Consider the following 17996-nt stretch of genomic DNA (forward strand, 5'->3'; position numbering starts at 1 on the left):
TTCATGATTATCGACGCGTATGGGACAACATTGACGAGCAACTTTCTTAGAGGCAGCATTTTCTGTGAATACGTGATCTGTACTTATGTGTATCTAACAGGTAGGTACGTCGTCTTTCTGTCTTTGTGTTTGTGTTAAATAAATATTCCAGAAGCTCGCGCTATTGTGTGAATAATGTACATATGTACGTATGTACCTATGTACGTATGTATATATGTATGTATGTATGTACCTGTATACGTGTATATGTACGTATGTGTGTGTTTGTGTGTGCGCTCAAAGATTTAGTAAGCAAACGCATTCCTAGCCACCGTGATTATTCGTTAACTTTTTCTTTTTTCTTTTCTCTGTTTTTTTTTTTCTCTTTTTGGTTTTTAAAAAGCTACATTAGAAAATATCCTTCGTAACTTTTTTCTTCCCTCTTCGTCGTGCATTTCTTTCGTTTAATCTTCTTTCTTCTTTTTCTTCTTCTATTTACTTTTTTTACTTTCTTTTTTATTTTCTTTTTTTTTTGTTTTTTTTTTTTCTATTCAACTCTTTCTCGATCCTTTGCAGCTTGTTAGAAAATATATTTATATACGTCTGTAAGGCTTCACATAGGATAGCTCGCTTCCTTTTCGAAATTGTTATTAATTAATTCGTAACTTAGTTATTATAGTACTTACCCCGGTGTAAGTATATCATCATTACATCGTTTTCAACGAATCATTGTCATCTCTCTTTGCTTTCTTTTTTTTCCCCCTTTTTTTCTCTTATTAGAACATTCCTAATTCATAACTTTTTGTTCTTCTTCATATTAACGTTTTATGAACAGTCTCTTAAGAATATTTCTCGCAATTTTTGCCGTTTTAGAAAATTAATTATTAGAAATTGCTTTTATTCGATGTGTTAATCAGTGTTTATAACTATTGGAATTAATTAATTAATTTATTTATTTATTTATTTTCTCGCTCCTTCTTGGTCGTTTTTCTTTGTTTATTCAGTTAAAACTGTAGAGCATGAACAACGATTGATTTATTTGGCAAGCAAACCTTTTGTTGCTATATATCGATGATGAAATTAAATTTGCAATAAAATATATATATATATGTATATGTATATGTATTTATGTATGTGTATATAGCAGTGAACGATCGCATTCCACGTACTTGTGAGTAGTTAAGTAGTATTGTCGAAGGACGGGTATGGTCCACGATCGTTAAAAATAGTTTTATTACCGTCGATAATCGTTTTTCAAACGACTGACGTTTGTTTGAAAATCAAAAAAAAATAAAAATAAAAAAGAGATAATAATAAAACAGTGGAAAAAGAAAAAAGAACGAAGGGAAAAGAAAAAAAGAACGACCTCGTCAAAGAGAAGTAAAATAAACTAAAACAATAATATTTTTTATAAGTGTGTTATAGTCAACGTTTAATGTCGCCAAATTAAGGTGCATAAGGAACAAAAAAGAAAAGAAAAGAAAAATGATTTCATCGAAATATAATTGGATGTACATTGGTGTTTTTTTTTTTTCCTTTCTTTCTTTCTTTTTTCTATTTATTTCAACTATATACTTTCAATATTAAAATGATCCGTATGTATATATGTATATATACTCCAAATAAAAATAAAAATCACCAGTGTCCGCGTAGCAAGTGCCAACAAAAAATATAATTTCTCGTTTGAAATATCGTATCTATTTTCAAAAAAAAAAAAAAAAAGAATAATAAACAAGAAGAAAAAAGTGCAAAACGAGTCAGAAAAAAAAAGAAGCGAAAGAAAAGAAAAATCATTAAAATTATTATTAAAGGAAAAAAAAAAGAAAAGCTCCTTGATCTACCGATCACCAACCTACTTGTCACGTTAGCACTATAAAATCTCAACGATATATATCATAGTAAATAAGAAAGAAAGATCGCTTTTTTCACGGAACAAAAATTAGGAATAAAAAGAATACAAGAATGCAAAGAAAAGAAAAGAAACAGATGAACGAACGAATGAAAAAAAAAAAAACGGGACGATATATGCATTGTCACTGAACGAAAAAAAAAGAAAAAAAACTTGTCGAAATATCCATTTCAATTGCGAATTTAACTTATCGTTTTTATCGTCAACATTTTTTAATCACGCAAGCATAATACGTCATTTACTTTGAACGCGTAATACCATTCTTTTAGTTTTGTCCAAATCTCCATCAATAAAAATAATTTTCTTTTTTTTTTTTTTCTTATCTTTTCAGCTGATAACGTTATTGCTCGTGGCGTTGCAGAATACATAATCATATTATATAAAAAGAAAAATATAATAACAATAATCAATAATCGATAATCGATAATAATAATGATGATAATAATAGTAATAATAATAATGATAATAATAATAATAATAAAAATAAAAATAAAAATAATAATAATAATAATATTAATATTAATAATAATAATATTAATAATAATTATAAAACGATCGGCAAAGAGCTCGGCAAATCTTCCTCGTTATTTTTTGTTGTTGTAGGCTCATGATCCTCTTTTTCCATCCTTTAATATAATTATAATAATTATAATAATAATAATAATAATAATAATAATAATAATAATATAATTATAAAATAATAATAATAATAATAATAATAATAATAATAATAATAATAATAATAATATACGTTCTCTCCAACCGTACACTTGATTCGGTGGATTAGTTCCCGATAATAAAAAAATGCAATGGACGATTAATTAATTAGTGATAGAGCATAGGGCGAGATAGAGATAGTCGATCGTAAATCGTTTACAATCGATATCATATAATCGTTGGCGTGTGTAGCGCAGAAAAGGAGAGACAGGTGACCATTAAGAATTCAAAGTCAACTCTAAGAGAGAAGTTTGTCCTCAGGAATTGTCGGACTGGTTGCTGATGGTGCTGCTGATGCACGTCTCGTTGCTTCTGCTTCTCGTAATGCATCGTCGAAGCTTTGCGTTGAATTAGATCTCGAAGGCACGACTTTTGTCTATCAATCAATAAAATTAATATTAAATATGTGAAATATATATATATATATATTTTCTTTTCGAATATCATTTGAACTTTTATTAACACTGCAATAAAAAAAAAAAAAAATTGCATTTTTTTTCTTTTTTATAAATTTTTGAACCATCGCCTCAGAAACGTCCATATCATTCAGATGTAATAGATGTTATAGAAATAATTTAGTATATAGATGGAACAGTGAGAGTAATAATAATAATAAATATAACAAATAGATAAGTAACTTTGTAAAATTATTAACCCATAATTTAAAAAATTACTTCGCATAAAATATATATATATATATACATATTATAGGGAAGATGTCGAAAGCAAAAGAAAAATCTGATCGGAGTTAATTGATCAAAAATTAAGAAAATAAATTATAATGCAAAGAGTTACATATATATATATATATATATTGTACATGTACCTATATATAAAATAAAATGTTTAATTAATTTTGTATATACTTCTATCGTTGTGCTTCATATATTTTCTATACTAAAGTTAATAGAATAAATTATGTGTTATATATTACCTGTTTTCAGATACATTTACCTTAACATTTTCATATGCAGATCCAACTCTTTCTTCCAAAGAACGGAAACTATCCGAATTACGCATCTGACCTAATTTCATAGAAATGCCACTACCAAAACCACCAAGAATGCTCGTTGTCTTCTCGGCTGTACTTTTGAAGACCGATTCCGTCTTTTGGAATCTAAATAACACAAACGAAATTAATTGATTTACATTTGTAATTAGAAAAGATAAAAAAGTCAACATTAGTTTTAAACTTGTTAATACGTATCGATCTACGTCTTAAAAATAATGTGTTACATTGATCCTTTACAGATCACACGTTCGTTCTTTCTCAAACATACTTATCCAATTTAGACCTTGTATTATTTGAAACGTGAATTATCTAAATACATGATCATAGTTATAATGCTAATCTAATATTAATGATAAGCTTGCGTGATGATAATAAGTACCATGCGAGAAATAACATTGAGTGAAAATAAGCGAGATTTGTGTTTTACTTGATAAATTGAAAAAATAAAAAAAATAAAAAATAAATGAATAAAAAAAAAACAAATAAGAAGAAAAGATAAAGAAAACACGAGAGAAAAAAAAACGAAAACGTATCACACGATAGCGTGAAATAAGATAATGATGATAAAAAAAAAAAAGAAAAAAAAATATAAAAAAACTATTTAAATATTATTGAAACATTGAAAGGAAAGGAACGTTGGATCTTTGATAGCAGAAACTATTGTTTGCGTACTTACAAACTGTTGTCGGTAATCGCCTTGCTGAACTGACCGAGTTTCTCTCCAACGTTCTGATAACTGAATAAGAACCCAACCAAAAGTCAAAGAAAAGAAATGTTCTACGTGTCTGAATAGAGAAAGTAGGAAGAAGATGTAAATAAAAATGGACAAGTAGAAAAATATGACTTTCCTCTTGTAGATACACGTCATAAAAAAGAAAAAAAAAATAAATAAATAAATAAGTGAATAAAATCAATAAAATAACAATGAAAAATTTTTCGACATAAACAAAACGATCAATAACGATGTTAATTTTTGTAAAACATACACATATGTGTGTACACACACATATATATATATGTATGTATATAAAAAAAATGTTTAACGTTGAACTTCAACAAAACATAAATATCAAATATTTGTAAAACACGAATTTAACGTCCTTGATACTCTTACTCGTTGTAAAGCTTTCTCCGAATGCCAAGCTCTCTATCGTTTCTAATATTTGCTACAAAAATGATTATGTGTAATACATGTGTATGTGTGTGTGTATGTGCCTGTGGGTTTTGAAATCTAAGATCTTAGGAATTGGAAGCAGCACTTTAACGAGGAATGTTATCATCACCGAACAAATATTCGAAATAAAAGCGATTACCCAATCTCTTTCTTCGCTATTATGAATTAATGATTGCTGATTTTTAAAAGATGGTCGAGCAAATCAATCAATCATGCTGTAATTTTTTGCTCGATACTTCTTATATACTCCTGGCACCCAAGTATATCTGCGTATAAGTACGTGTGCGTATGTGCAAATGTATATATGTATGTGTCTATGTGTACTCGTGTAAAACGATGACGAATGATAATATCAACAAGTAGAATGAAAATGAGTGTATAAGACAGACAGGTACTTTCTATACAACACATACATACATACATACGTACGTAAGTACGTATGTACGTATGTATGTTCACACGCATACATACACCCACTTCCCACACGCATACACACACCAGCACACACGTTCAAAAGGAATCACACATACACTTGACTCTCCTTAACGTTCTTCAAGCCCTGATTCACGTCATCGGTGAGTTCTTTCCAAACGCTGATGCCCAACTTCCTCTTTAGTTCTTGAGAAACCCTCACCTTGCTCGCCAATACGTGCCTGAGTGTATTTATCTCTTCTTCGATCTACGACATATACCATGTATGTACATATATATAATATAATATCGTATAATATAATATAATATATATATATATATAATGATAAATCATTTATAATATAGTTGGATGCAAAAAAAATAATTGAGATTTTTGTCATATTAGGAACGTAAAAGTCATAAATTATTTTTCTACCAAGGCAATGTTTCATCTTATTTCATTGCATTAAAATTTTATTCATATTCTTTTAGCCTAATATCTAATATCTTTTTTAGAAAATTAATCGTTACTCTTAAACATATAGCATCATCTTTCCTATTTTTTCTTTTTTAATCCTTGAAAAAGTTATACTTAGTATAATAATAAGTTACTTGTAGCTCAGTATAATAATGGCCATTAATATAATATAATTGTAGCATAGTACATGAGTAATACTATTTATATTACATGCATATATATTACAATATATATAAAATATTCACGAGTTTACTACTTTAATCCTGACGTATGATCTATTTACGATAAAACTATCTTTCGTTTTTTATTATTTATACAACACGAAATAATTGTAACTTCGAAATATAATGTTCATTATTTTCATCTTCAAATAATCTATTTATAATAAAACTATTTTTTTATTATTATTATTATTTAACACAAAATAATAATGAACGTCTCGAATATTATTATTATTATTAATATCCACATCATCATCATTATTATTTTACTTTGTTTTCCCTCTACTTATTTTTTTTTTAACTAAATATTTTTGATTCAATAAAAACTAATTGTCTTATCATCTATCCACTTTATTTACTTTCTCTCTCTCTCTCTCTCTCTATCTCTCTCTTTCTCCCCTTATTAATTAGGACACTTAATTGGTACTCCAGTATCAGTGTTGAAAGACATCTATGTCACATATACTCATGTACCTTAGTAAGTTCCGCGTTCCAAACAGCTCTCTGACTTTCTTGTTCCTCCAAAGTGAGTCCTTGCAACTCGTTCGCTGCATTGTCAGCTGATGGAGAAAGAGAACCAGCTGGGTGAAGAGAGGCATCCTCTCCTATGAAAACAGAAACGAGAATTGCGTTTTAGAAAATACGTTCCTTGACTCATCAACTCTAATAGATACATACGTACACACACGCGCGCGCTATAACACACATACAAATATGTATAAATAACCAGAATATCTAATTTCTCGATCATGATCGTTACCATAATAGAACCTCATCAAATAAATAAAAATAAATAAAGAAATAAATAAAAAGAACTTAAAAAATAGAGACAATTTATATCGAAAGATATTTATATATATATATATATATATATATATATATATATATATATCGAAAAATCACGCGATCTTTAAAACGTTCTACGTTTAGATCTCCGTTTCTTCTTTTCTTGTTTCCTCTTTCTTTTAATATTGATTCTTATTTCTTCTTTTTTCTCTTCTTTTTTCCTTTTAAATTTATTTCTCTAAGCAATAATTACGTAAATCGATATTGTCTGTAGAAGGAGAATTGAGAGACAAACCGGTCATGTAGTAGTCGAAGAAATTCAACTTGTTCGTTGCGTAAGTTCATCGTCGTTGCCGTCGTCTTAAGATCTAACGGACGTAGATCATTGTCGTTTTATCGATCACATTACAATCTTCTGTGTGTTATAAGAAAACTATACAACTATGAGATATGTAGCTTCAACGACATATTATTATTCTCTCTAATCTTACGCGCTGTTTATAACTTCGGAATTAAAAGGGGGAAAAAAAAAAAAGGAAAAAAGAGAAAAAACGAAGAAAAGAAAAAAAGAATAAAAAACGAAATTACTACTCTCGACTTCATTGGGATAAGAATTTCAACGAGAGAAAAAAGAAAAAAGAAACAACAAAAAAATATTGACTAACGATGTGCGTGATTGCAGGGTGTAATTAATCACTAGATTAACTAGCATGACGTCGAAGATTGGAACGATGCTTGACGAGGGGTCCCTATGTACATATGTACTACTAACTTGAACAAAAGAAAGGAACTATGGTATGCGGTTAACTGCGTCCTTTTTCCGTTCGTAAAATTTACGAGCAATTTCTAACAACTAATAATGTCTATATACTATGTACGTGTATTGTATACATATTATATATATATATATATATATATATATATATATATATATATATTATACATATCGAGTACCAAAGTTGGTGCAAAACTTTCACGTGTCCGATAACACCCGATGACCTCCTTTTCAAAATTTCGACACGTGAATACTAATTAAAGCTACTAATTAGATCATCGCTCATTTACGATATTTTCTGGTACAATATTTTACAAGATAAATGACTTTTCTTCTTTAACGATTACATATCACGTTTTTACCGGTGCGAGAAATTTTCTAATGATTTTTAAAGCTATTAATACATAATTTATTAAATATATGTGTGTACTTAATATTTAACTCTCTGTAACTTCTTTTTCTCACGTTAAAAAAAATATATATATATATATAACTTATAAGTTATAGTAAATGAAAAAGCGATATTATAACTCTTAACAACTCTTATAAATTATAATTGATCTATATATTATACACAATATATAGCTTATACATGTATAATATCATTTAACAAATAAATATTAATATTGATTTTTAAACGATTAACTATTAATTTTACTGCAACAAATGAAAAAAAAAAATGAATGAAATAAATAAATCAGTACGAGATATCAAAATTAAGTGACGTTATAGAGAGTTAGAAATAAGATTAATTAGTGGTAGGATATTTCTTTCTTTCTTTCTTTCTTTCTTTTTTTTTTTTTCTTACAAACTCGATGCACCTTTCACCAATTCTAAAAACTTCTTATAATTCTGACTGTTGATGATCTTCGCAAGATACGGTTTGGAAAAATCTTGAAATATCACTCTGACTGATCTTTTCTTTCGAAATCCACGTACACCCGATTTCTTGACTTCCTCAGCTTTTAGATGTTCCGCTTCAATCGAGAAATTGACATCGTCTACTACGATCTCATCGATTTCTCCGTTCGAATCTCGCCAACAATGAACGAAAATCTCTTCGGCATCGTCGCATAACTCGTCGATATCATCGAAACTTGGCGTTGTCGTTGAATTCGAATAATAAGCGTCTTCTTCATATTCCAAGGACTCGAAATCATGATCATTTTCATTCGAACAATGTTCATCTTCTTGGTAATCGTGTTCCTGACAGATCCTCGATCCTTGCGACATAGATCTCGACGACAATATATTCTTATCTGTTGTTTCAGACATCTCAATTTTCATATCTCTCTTATTTTATCTCTGTTTCTTTTTCTTTTATATTTATTTGTTTGTTCGTGTATCTTTTCTTTTCATTCGATCGATCATTCATCTATTCATTCATGCATTCATTCATAAAATAAATCTTCTCAAAAGATTCCCGCCAATTTTCTTCAACGTCACGAGCGTCATCTGTCGAGCACTGATTATCTACTACGTGATACTTGAATTACACTATTTGTCAAAAACAATTCCCCTTCCTTTCCTTCTTATCTCACCATTACGTCTTCTTCTTTTCCATTTATTTAATTTTCTACGTATTCCTTTCCCCTCTCTCTCTCTCTCTCTCTGTTTTTTTTCCTTTTTGATTTATTTAAAAAAAAAATGTTATCGATCCAAGAACTCAAAAGCACTGTTTAACAAAGAATTATTTGATAACAGATAAAAACAGGATCGTACTACGTTCGTATGATTCTCGAGTGACACTAAAAGATAAAAGAAGGATATGACAGACCACGTGCACCAATCGAGACTCGCAGACGACGACAGCTAACAGCTGGCGCGAAAGAGATCATTCCTTGCCGATCCTTGACGTTGGTTGGCGCCACAATCGCGATGGCCACGTATCAAGGAACTCTCAAAGAAAGAAATCAAATAGAAGCCTCCTTCTTCTGTGTATTGGAGAACGGCTTCGAGTCTTAAACCGGACGAGGTAAAGTAGAAATGGTAAGGAAAGGAAGGAGTATATATATATATATATATATATACATGCTTAGAGTAAGAGAGAGAGAGATAGAAATCAGTCCCAGTTCTCTCATAGGATTCTCTTCTTCTCGCTTACAACAGTCTCCATTTTGAATGTATACAATAACGATATAGTACGTTCGCAGAAACCTGCTTTTAAATACGATAACTCTTCTCGGTATACTGTTACGGTTATGTATATATAAGTACAGTGTAATGTATATATGTATGTATATATATATATACACATATACATAAAGGTCAATGACCTAAGGTCAACAACAAATTGTTCTATTCGAATATTACGTTTAATAATTCCTACAATAAATTTGTTCACTTTTCCTTTCAGCAAATGTCTGTTTTTATTTCTTTTATTATAATTATTATTTTGCTTTTCTTTAATCAAATTTGTTTATCTTAAATTTATCGCGTATATGGAATAACATGTAAATATATTTAATAGGTGTACAACACTTGTGTTTTGTTAAAATTGAATATTTTTTTTTGTTTTTTTGTTTTTTGTTATTTTTTTATGATAATCGAACAATTCTTATAATATGCGCGTTTTGTTAATATTGTTACAATTTTTTTTCTTTTTTTTTTTTTATCATGATCGAACAATTCTTAATATACATTTTTCTTTTGTATTCTTTTTGTTGCATTTCTTTCTCTTTTTTGTTTGACGAATCCTTTTGTTAAAATTATTATCAATTATTTCTTTTTTTGCGATATATATATCGATAGATTAAATTGAACGATCTGAAGTTCATCGACCCGAACGAGCAATTTACAGGTACTTACATTTCTTTTTTTGCAATGATGGTTACCTAATCAAAAACCGTTCTAATATAACGAAATTTTTTATTACCAAGATGAGAAGAAACAAAGATGTTTCCTCTTGCGAAAACCGGTTCATTGTCTCGAGTCGATTACCGTTGTACTTCTAAATACGGGTCTTCGCTGTGTAACTACAACTTCAAGGTTACCAACATCCTGGTAAGATAAAATTTTGATCAAGGATGAAACGTTAGAAGAGATTTGCAATTAAATTTATTTCGTTATTCGAGACAACGATAGTCCGTCTCAAATTAAAATAAACAAATTAAATTTTATAATTGGAATTATATACTTCTTCAACTAAAACTCTAGTCTCTTAATTATTTAATTAATTACTTAAACAATTAATTAATTAATTATATTATATTATATTTAATTAATTAACAGTTATATAGAATTGTTGCTTTCACTATGATTAAAAATTCGCAAGGCAATAATTTTATATAATAAAAATTCTTTTGAGAAATTCTCAGCTAAAAAATTGCTCGCTTCGGGGTACCGTTCTACTCGATGAATCGTGTGGAACGTTTATAACCAAAAAAGGAAAAAAAAAGAGAGAGAGAGAGAGAAAATAAGAAAAGAAAAGACAATAAAGGCTAAAAGAAAGAAATGTGTAGCCAAGCATTATAACCTGGCCAGGTTACTTTAGCATGAAAGGAAATCGATAGCTCCGCCTTTTCGTGGAACCTCCTGTGAAGGTTGAAGAACGAATACTACTTTTTCCTTTTATTATATATATATATATATATTATAGAGAGAGAGAGAGAGAGAGAGAGAGAGAGAGAGAGAGAGAGAGAGAGAGAGAGAGAGAGAGAGAAAGGCTCGTTATTAAGACAGTTTAAATAATTTTCTTTCATTCACAATTTTCTAATCTTTTAATCAATGATGATAAATTTCATTCCTTCAACGAAAATAATAATATAAAAATATTATACAAATTAAAATATAGAGTCGAGAAATTCGATATTATTATATATAAAAAATTATATATATATATATAGATAGATATATATATATACATATATTTTTGTAAATTTAAGATTATATTTAAACTTATTTAATCTTATTTCTTTTATCTCTTTTTCTGTATACTCTTTTTAAGTTTCTTATGTAATAAAAAATAACAACGACATTCTTTCGCATATAGTCGTAGTGTATTTTCATCCAGAAAACTAGCATAAGTGCTACTACACTCTTATACTCTTCGTGGCGGATTTAATTAACTACGAGATTTAAAGACGTATCTGAGTACCACTTGTTTCTCATTTTTTTTTGTTTCCTTTTTTTTCAAAGTCGAAAAATTCGATTCTCGCATGTACCTTAATCTAAAAAATATTGTAAGAAGAAAAAAGAAATGTCTAATCAATCTCAAAATTTGCAAAAGCGAATTTGAACGATGTATTGTTTTTATTTCGCGAAAAAGTCAACAAACTGCAACTGCGAGCCATGGATAATTTGATATACAAAATCGGAAACTTTCTTCTGTTTCGATAAACATTTTGTTCTATTTATATATCCATGTACACATATGTGGGTATGTGTATGTCTGTGCTTATATTTAGATTCGTGATAACGAAATACGATGAGGGTTCGTAAATTTGCATAAAACGTTTCCTTTTAATTTTTCTTTTTCGCGACTTCAAAGAAAATATTAATCCCCTTACTCTCAGCTCTCTCTCCTTTTATTTACCATCAAGTAAAATACATACATAATCAAGTTCGCAGGTCGAAATCAAAATAAAAATTTGCGTACCATGGAAAACGAGCGTACCAAGGGAAATTTGTTGAGATAAAAAAAAAAAAAAATTAAGTCTTCTTGAAAAATTCATAAGATATTTTTTACTTCGTCGCAAAGAAGAAGTGATGAAAATTTATCCTCGAGAGTCTTATCTTGGTTTTTTATTTTGATGTAAAAAAAAAAAAAAAAAAACGAAGAAGAAAAGAGCTGTTTTCGTTAACTTTTTTGTTTCCATCGATTACTAGCAAACTAAGTTACGTCAAGAGATTATACTATAGTCTTCTAACATTTCGTAACATTGCATATAAATATTTCCTTAGAAAACGAGATCCAAAGAAATCAAACTCAATTTCTAATCATAAAGAAATCTATATATATATATACTTTTTCTTTTTTTCTTTCATTTCTACAACTACACATACACACATATATATATAGATAGATTATACTCAATAGTTAATCAAAAATTTATTTGATATACGATGATAAAAATGAAAAATTTATATATCCATAGCATGAATTAGTAAAATCATCGTATTATTTCTATTGAAATTAATTCAAATAAATAATTATTTACCATGTTAATAATTATTGATTCGCTCTTGTACATTAAATATTTATATTTAATCGATCGTTTGAAATGGACTCGGGAAACATGCAATAGCATTAATAACGATGAGTATTAATCGAAACGTGATCAGTTGATGACTGAAGACACGAGTCAAGTACTTATGTTATACGTGATCACAAACACTTCAATATGATCGACGAGATTGTACGAGGGCACAAGTTTGACGTAAATCATAATTTTTTTTTTATAAATAGCTCTTTGGGATCGATCCTCTTGAATATTCACTCGTAAAGATCTATTCATCGAATTCATTTCTCGACTGATTTTCCATTAATATATATGATGTTTGAAATAAATTTAACAAAAAGTGAATATATCAAATCAATGATACATTTAAAATGATGAGTTGCATTCGATCTACTCTTAAAAAAAAAAAGATCTATAGATCTAAAAATAAAAATTCGCAAGTGTCGCTTAATAATTTAATATTTGTACAATTAAAATCGATCATTTTCATTAAAGAATTAACGCACATAAATAACGATGAATTTTATTTGAAAAATATAATTTTTAGAAGGACCTATAGACTTAAAAGGGGATTTATATCTTGTTAATAAAAAGTATATGCGAGTAAAATTAATAATCCTGACCAATCCTTCTCCACGTTTTCGTTCTGTGTATCTTACTAACCACATTGATCGAGAAGGATCTCGAGATCACTGGTTCACCTTCAATAAAGTAGAAAATATCATCTTGATCGAGGACCACCCACAATAAAGATTCCCTTCTTTTTAAACGTGTAGACGCAATCAATGAAATATATAATTTAATTCTTAATACTAATACTGCCAAATTTGATTTCCATATATATATATATATATATTATTTCTAAAATATTAATTATAAAATAATTTATTATAAAAATATTAACTGAAAGCATTGTTATTGAAAAATAAAATAAATTAAAACCAACAAAGTATTTCATTCGAATTAAATTAATAGATTAATAAAAAGAAAGAAATAAACTTGTAATAATGATTAATTCTTTATGCATTTCCTATATGAATCGAATGCATTATAAAGATACATTATAAAGATCAATGATATACGTACAAACCGATAATTACGAAGTTGATATATAATTCGTAAGTCATTTGGGATATTAAAAAACATATTTATCTGCCTAAAAACATACGTATTTACAACATTTTTAAGCTACCTAAAAAAATTATTTTCTTAAAAATAAATGACTTATACACGCATACTTAACTTTTTTTGTTTGACATTATAAAAAAATAATTTTTAAATAATTCCAATTAAAATGATCAAATATATTTCGGAATACATATTCTGAAAATATATGACTTTATATAAATGATGATTATTTTTAAAATTAAGTTGAAATAAATTATATATATATATTATTAGCTATATATATACATATATATATATATATATATATATATATATATAGCTAATAATTACAGAAGTAATAATTATCTATTCATATACGTATGTATTTATATATATATATTTCGTTTTAAAATGATAAGATATTGAACATGACCTCTGCTTATCGACATAACAATTCTTATCTCTCCAAGCTATATGTTATACTTATCATGAATAATACACACAAACACACACACGTATATTCTTTCACTAACTTTTTTCTCCAAACTTCTGTTTTGTTTCTTTTCATTTTATACGCAATATACAATGTTTACGATTCGTTTCTATGCGTTATCCACTGTAATATCCTATATAAAGCACATATTTTATTTCAAAGCTTTGAATATTACGATTAATAATACTAACGAACGTAATATTTTATAATACTATATAACACGAATAATCCGAAGGAAGTTAGGTTAGGTCAGTTTCATTTACTTCTTTCTAGCACGCACATACTCGATAATAGAAATGAAAAATACAAAAATAAAGAAAAGTTTACCTGTAAAAAATGCATGGTATGTGCTCGTAAAAAAAAAAATTTATGCGGTAATACGATCCTGTACTTCGTTAAAACTACGTATACGTTTACACTGTATTTTTATAAATGATAATTATAACGAAAAAAAAAAAAAAAAAATGGGAGAATATTTACGACGGTAAAATCGATAAAAAAAAAAAAAAAAAAAGAAAAGATCATTCGGAACACATGGCTTCTATTGGACAGATAAGATACATACTACGTATTTCATTATTATTACAGATAAATATATATATATATATATATATATATATATATATAAAATTAAAAAAAAAGAAAATATCGTCAACTATTTAAAATTAACAAATTATCTCTCCAATGGCTTCTTTATCCTCGTTAACTAAAAGTCAATCGAGCTGCGAAGAAACGAAGTTCTCTGCTAATTATGTTAATCCAATTACTATGCCTGGCTAGAACGAGAATAAACGTGAGCCGGCTTTTCCGTTTGACGAGATATATCACAGAGAAAGAGAGGAGAAAGAGAGAGAGAGAGAGAGAGAGAGAAATAAATAGAGAGAAATAAAGATAAAGATAGATATAGAGATAGAGATAGAGATAGATTTTCCTCAAATATAAAACGACCAATTTGAACGATTATAATCAGTTCAATACCCTGGACGTTCTAACCTAAAAATCGATTTTAATTATATTTTCCTATTATACAAACATACATACATACATACATACATATACACATATAAATACACACACATATATATATATACACACAATCATACAAACACAGACACACATACATCATATATTCATTAAGGTCAACAACTTTCATTAATTAATAAAAAAAAAATAACCATTAAATCATCTTCCTCAAATGTATATGAAAGGCGTAGTAATACACAGAGAAAATATATACATGTTCGGTAGTATAGCAGCTGTGATTACGTTCACGTAAAAATGCGCTTAGGTTAGAACTACTTCCTTTCTCCCTCTCCCACTCCCTCTCTATACCTCTGTCTCTGTTTCTCTGTTCCTCTCCCTCCCTCCCTCTCTCTCTCTCTCTCTTTTCGTCACGCCACATAGAACGCATTTCGTCGACCATACGTAATAGGCATACATCGTAAATATATCGTCGATTATTATAATTCAATAAAACTATCAATATAAAAGCGATATAAAAGAGAAAGATGGATATATGTGTTTATATATATATATATATATATATATATATATATATATATATATACGTATGTATTGCTTATAATTAATTTGATATTCTCTATATATCTATCTCTCTCTCTTTCTCTCTCACCTGTTGGTACGTTACTCATCTTGTTGTCGTCGTTGAAACGAAGTAGTTCTGCTACTAAGGAAGATCGTCCGCTTAATAAGCACTCCTTGTATTTATCTCGATGTCCTCTTTTTCGTGAAATTCGTAGTAATACACTTGAAACAAGATCGTTCAAAATGAGATAAAGGCACGTCGACAACTTCTTGGAAAGAGATACGCGAGACCAGAAGACGTGTTCTCCGTCACCGGGTCGAGATCGATTCTTTCTGAGTGCCGTGCGTCGAATGTCGTGGCAGCCATATTGGAGCTGACGCCGTCGTTCTCAGCGCCGCCACGCGGCCGCTTATGGAATGATCGTGTCGGTAAGAAAGGGAAGTGGTAGTTACGTCGACCTTCGAATGATCGATAATATCGATCGATCGACGTAAATATTTATTATTTGTTTCCCGTCTTATTCGAAATTTTGGTTATACGTGTAAATATGTACATATAAATAAATTAAATAAGATAATATATATATATATGCATACATATATTATTCGAATAAACGAGAGACTTACTCCGAGTTCTTTCTTAATAACGTTTATTTTTCATTTGCTATTTATCTATGTACAGTTATATACTGGCTCGTCTATACATATATATATGTATATATATATTTACATATATATCATATTTATATATATTATACACATATATTTTATAATATATATATATATTATATATGTATATATAATATATAATATATACAAATATATGTATATATGCAACTTAAACATGATAATTAATATCACCTAAAAACTTGCGATCTTGTTATAGAAATGTTTCTATACAACGCAACGATCCGTTCAATATACATATATAAAGAGTAATTTTTTTTTCTTTTCCTTCTTTTTCTTACAGGATCAATGTTATATCTCCTGATCCTGGCAAATGCCACGGATAATTTTTTTATTTTTTTTTTGTTTTTTTTTTTTTTTCATTATATTATTGTATATTACGTCGTATCGAAGCGTAAAAATTGTTTGTATTGCACAGAGATCAATTCCTACGTGGATCAGCGTACACACACGCTATTGTTATTATTTTAACATGTCATTTTCTATGGATTCTTGTCAATGTAGATATTTTTTTGTGTTTGTGTATCCATGTATGTATCTTTGAATGTACGTAACAATGATGTGCGTTTATCTGCACGTTATCTTGGATTATATTTTATCAATAATTGGTAAGTGTTAATCAAGATCTTGAATTGAATCATTCTACAATAGAACCTCGATTTATATCTGGGTTTTATTGTTTTTTAAATTCAATGCTCTTTTTTTCTTTTCATATTTTTTAATATAACATCTCGTTAATCGTTATTCGGATAGATTCGTACACGCTGATAGATGGTTAATAAATTTTCCAAAATTGCAAAAAGCATTTCAACCAAAAAAATAAATATATCATTATTTGTTAACAATGAAATATCAATGATTTCGGATTATCAAGAATTTCGACGCGATCGAGGCTCTATCATATCGAATCTCACACATAATGTACTTCGATTTCCTTCGTAAGATTTGTATTTATCATTTATTATTATTATTATAGTAGTAGTAGTAGTAGTAGTAGTAGTATTAATATTAATATTATTATTATTATTATTAATTATCGACATCTCGAATCTCGATAGAACGCTTGATTTCTAAGAAGCGTATCTAGATAGTCAAAGACTGTCTTGAAAGATTCGGAGAAATTAATGCTTCTGCTCGCAATATGGCAACGAACAAATTGAAAAAGCATTCATCTGTGTTGTTCAATATTCATTCTTGTGATTTTGTACTTAGTGTATATATTATACCAATTTGTATATACATGCATATATACGAGTATATATGTATGTACGTTTGCATGTCATGTGTGAGTGTATGTGTGTGCATGTATGTGTGTGTCCACTGTTAATTCCTTACAAATGTTTATTACAATGATTAAAGAAACGAGAACAAAAAAGTCTACAGTCACAAAAATCATAGTAATTTAACAAAATTATTTTCGATCGTTCGTAATAAAATTCATCGCGTTTACGTTTCTTTTTTCTTTTTTTTGCATTTTTTCTCTTTCTTTCTTTCATTCTTTTTCTGCTTCTTGTTTTTTTTT

The 17996-nt window shown here is 28.3% G+C and overlaps 1 protein-coding gene across 3 annotated transcripts; it reads right to left on the reverse strand.

Annotated features, from left to right (window-relative positions):
- Positions 1-2052: 2052 nt before the first annotated feature.
- Positions 2053-16166, reverse strand: LOC122634400 (tumor protein D54). 3 transcript variants are annotated; one of them, XM_043823306.1, is made up of 6 exons: positions 15876-16166; positions 6376-6506; positions 5322-5470; positions 4294-4353; positions 3560-3722; positions 2053-2981 (listed from the first exon to the last, which is right to left on the reverse strand). In XM_043823306.1, the coding sequence occupies exons 1-6, from the start codon at positions 15892-15894 to the stop codon at positions 2844-2846; spliced, it is 660 nt and encodes a 219-aa protein (XP_043679241.1). In that variant the 5' UTR covers positions 15895-16166; the 3' UTR covers positions 2053-2843. The 3 variants fall into 3 exon arrangements, with proteins under 3 accessions (XP_043679241.1, XP_043679239.1, XP_043679240.1); XM_043823304.1 differs by lacking the exon at positions 15876-16166 and adding an exon at positions 8284-9046; XM_043823305.1 differs by lacking the exons at positions 4294-4353; positions 15876-16166 and adding an exon at positions 8284-8821.
- Between the last annotated feature and the right edge of the window lie 1830 nt (positions 16167-17996).

Source organism: Vespula pensylvanica, chromosome 14 (assembly GCF_014466175.1).
Source record: "Vespula pensylvanica isolate Volc-1 chromosome 14, ASM1446617v1, whole genome shotgun sequence".
In the NCBI taxonomy this organism is placed as follows: Eukaryota; Metazoa; Arthropoda; class Insecta; order Hymenoptera; family Vespidae; genus Vespula; species Vespula pensylvanica.

Excerpts from the sequence above, each read along its gene's own strand:
- LOC122634400 (XM_043823304.1), bottom strand. The coding sequence starts at position 8,749 with ATGAAAATTGAGATGTCTGAAACAACAGATAAGAATATATTGTCGTCG. Across the intron at positions 6,507-8,283 it reads GTTTTTAGAATTGGTGAAAG|GAGAGGATGCCTCTCTTCAC; the intron begins GTGCATCGAGTT and ends CTGTTTTCATAG. Across the intron at positions 3,723-4,293 it reads GCGATTACCGACAACAGTTT|ATTCCAAAAGACGGAATCGG; the intron begins GTAAGTACGCAA and ends TGTGTTATTTAG.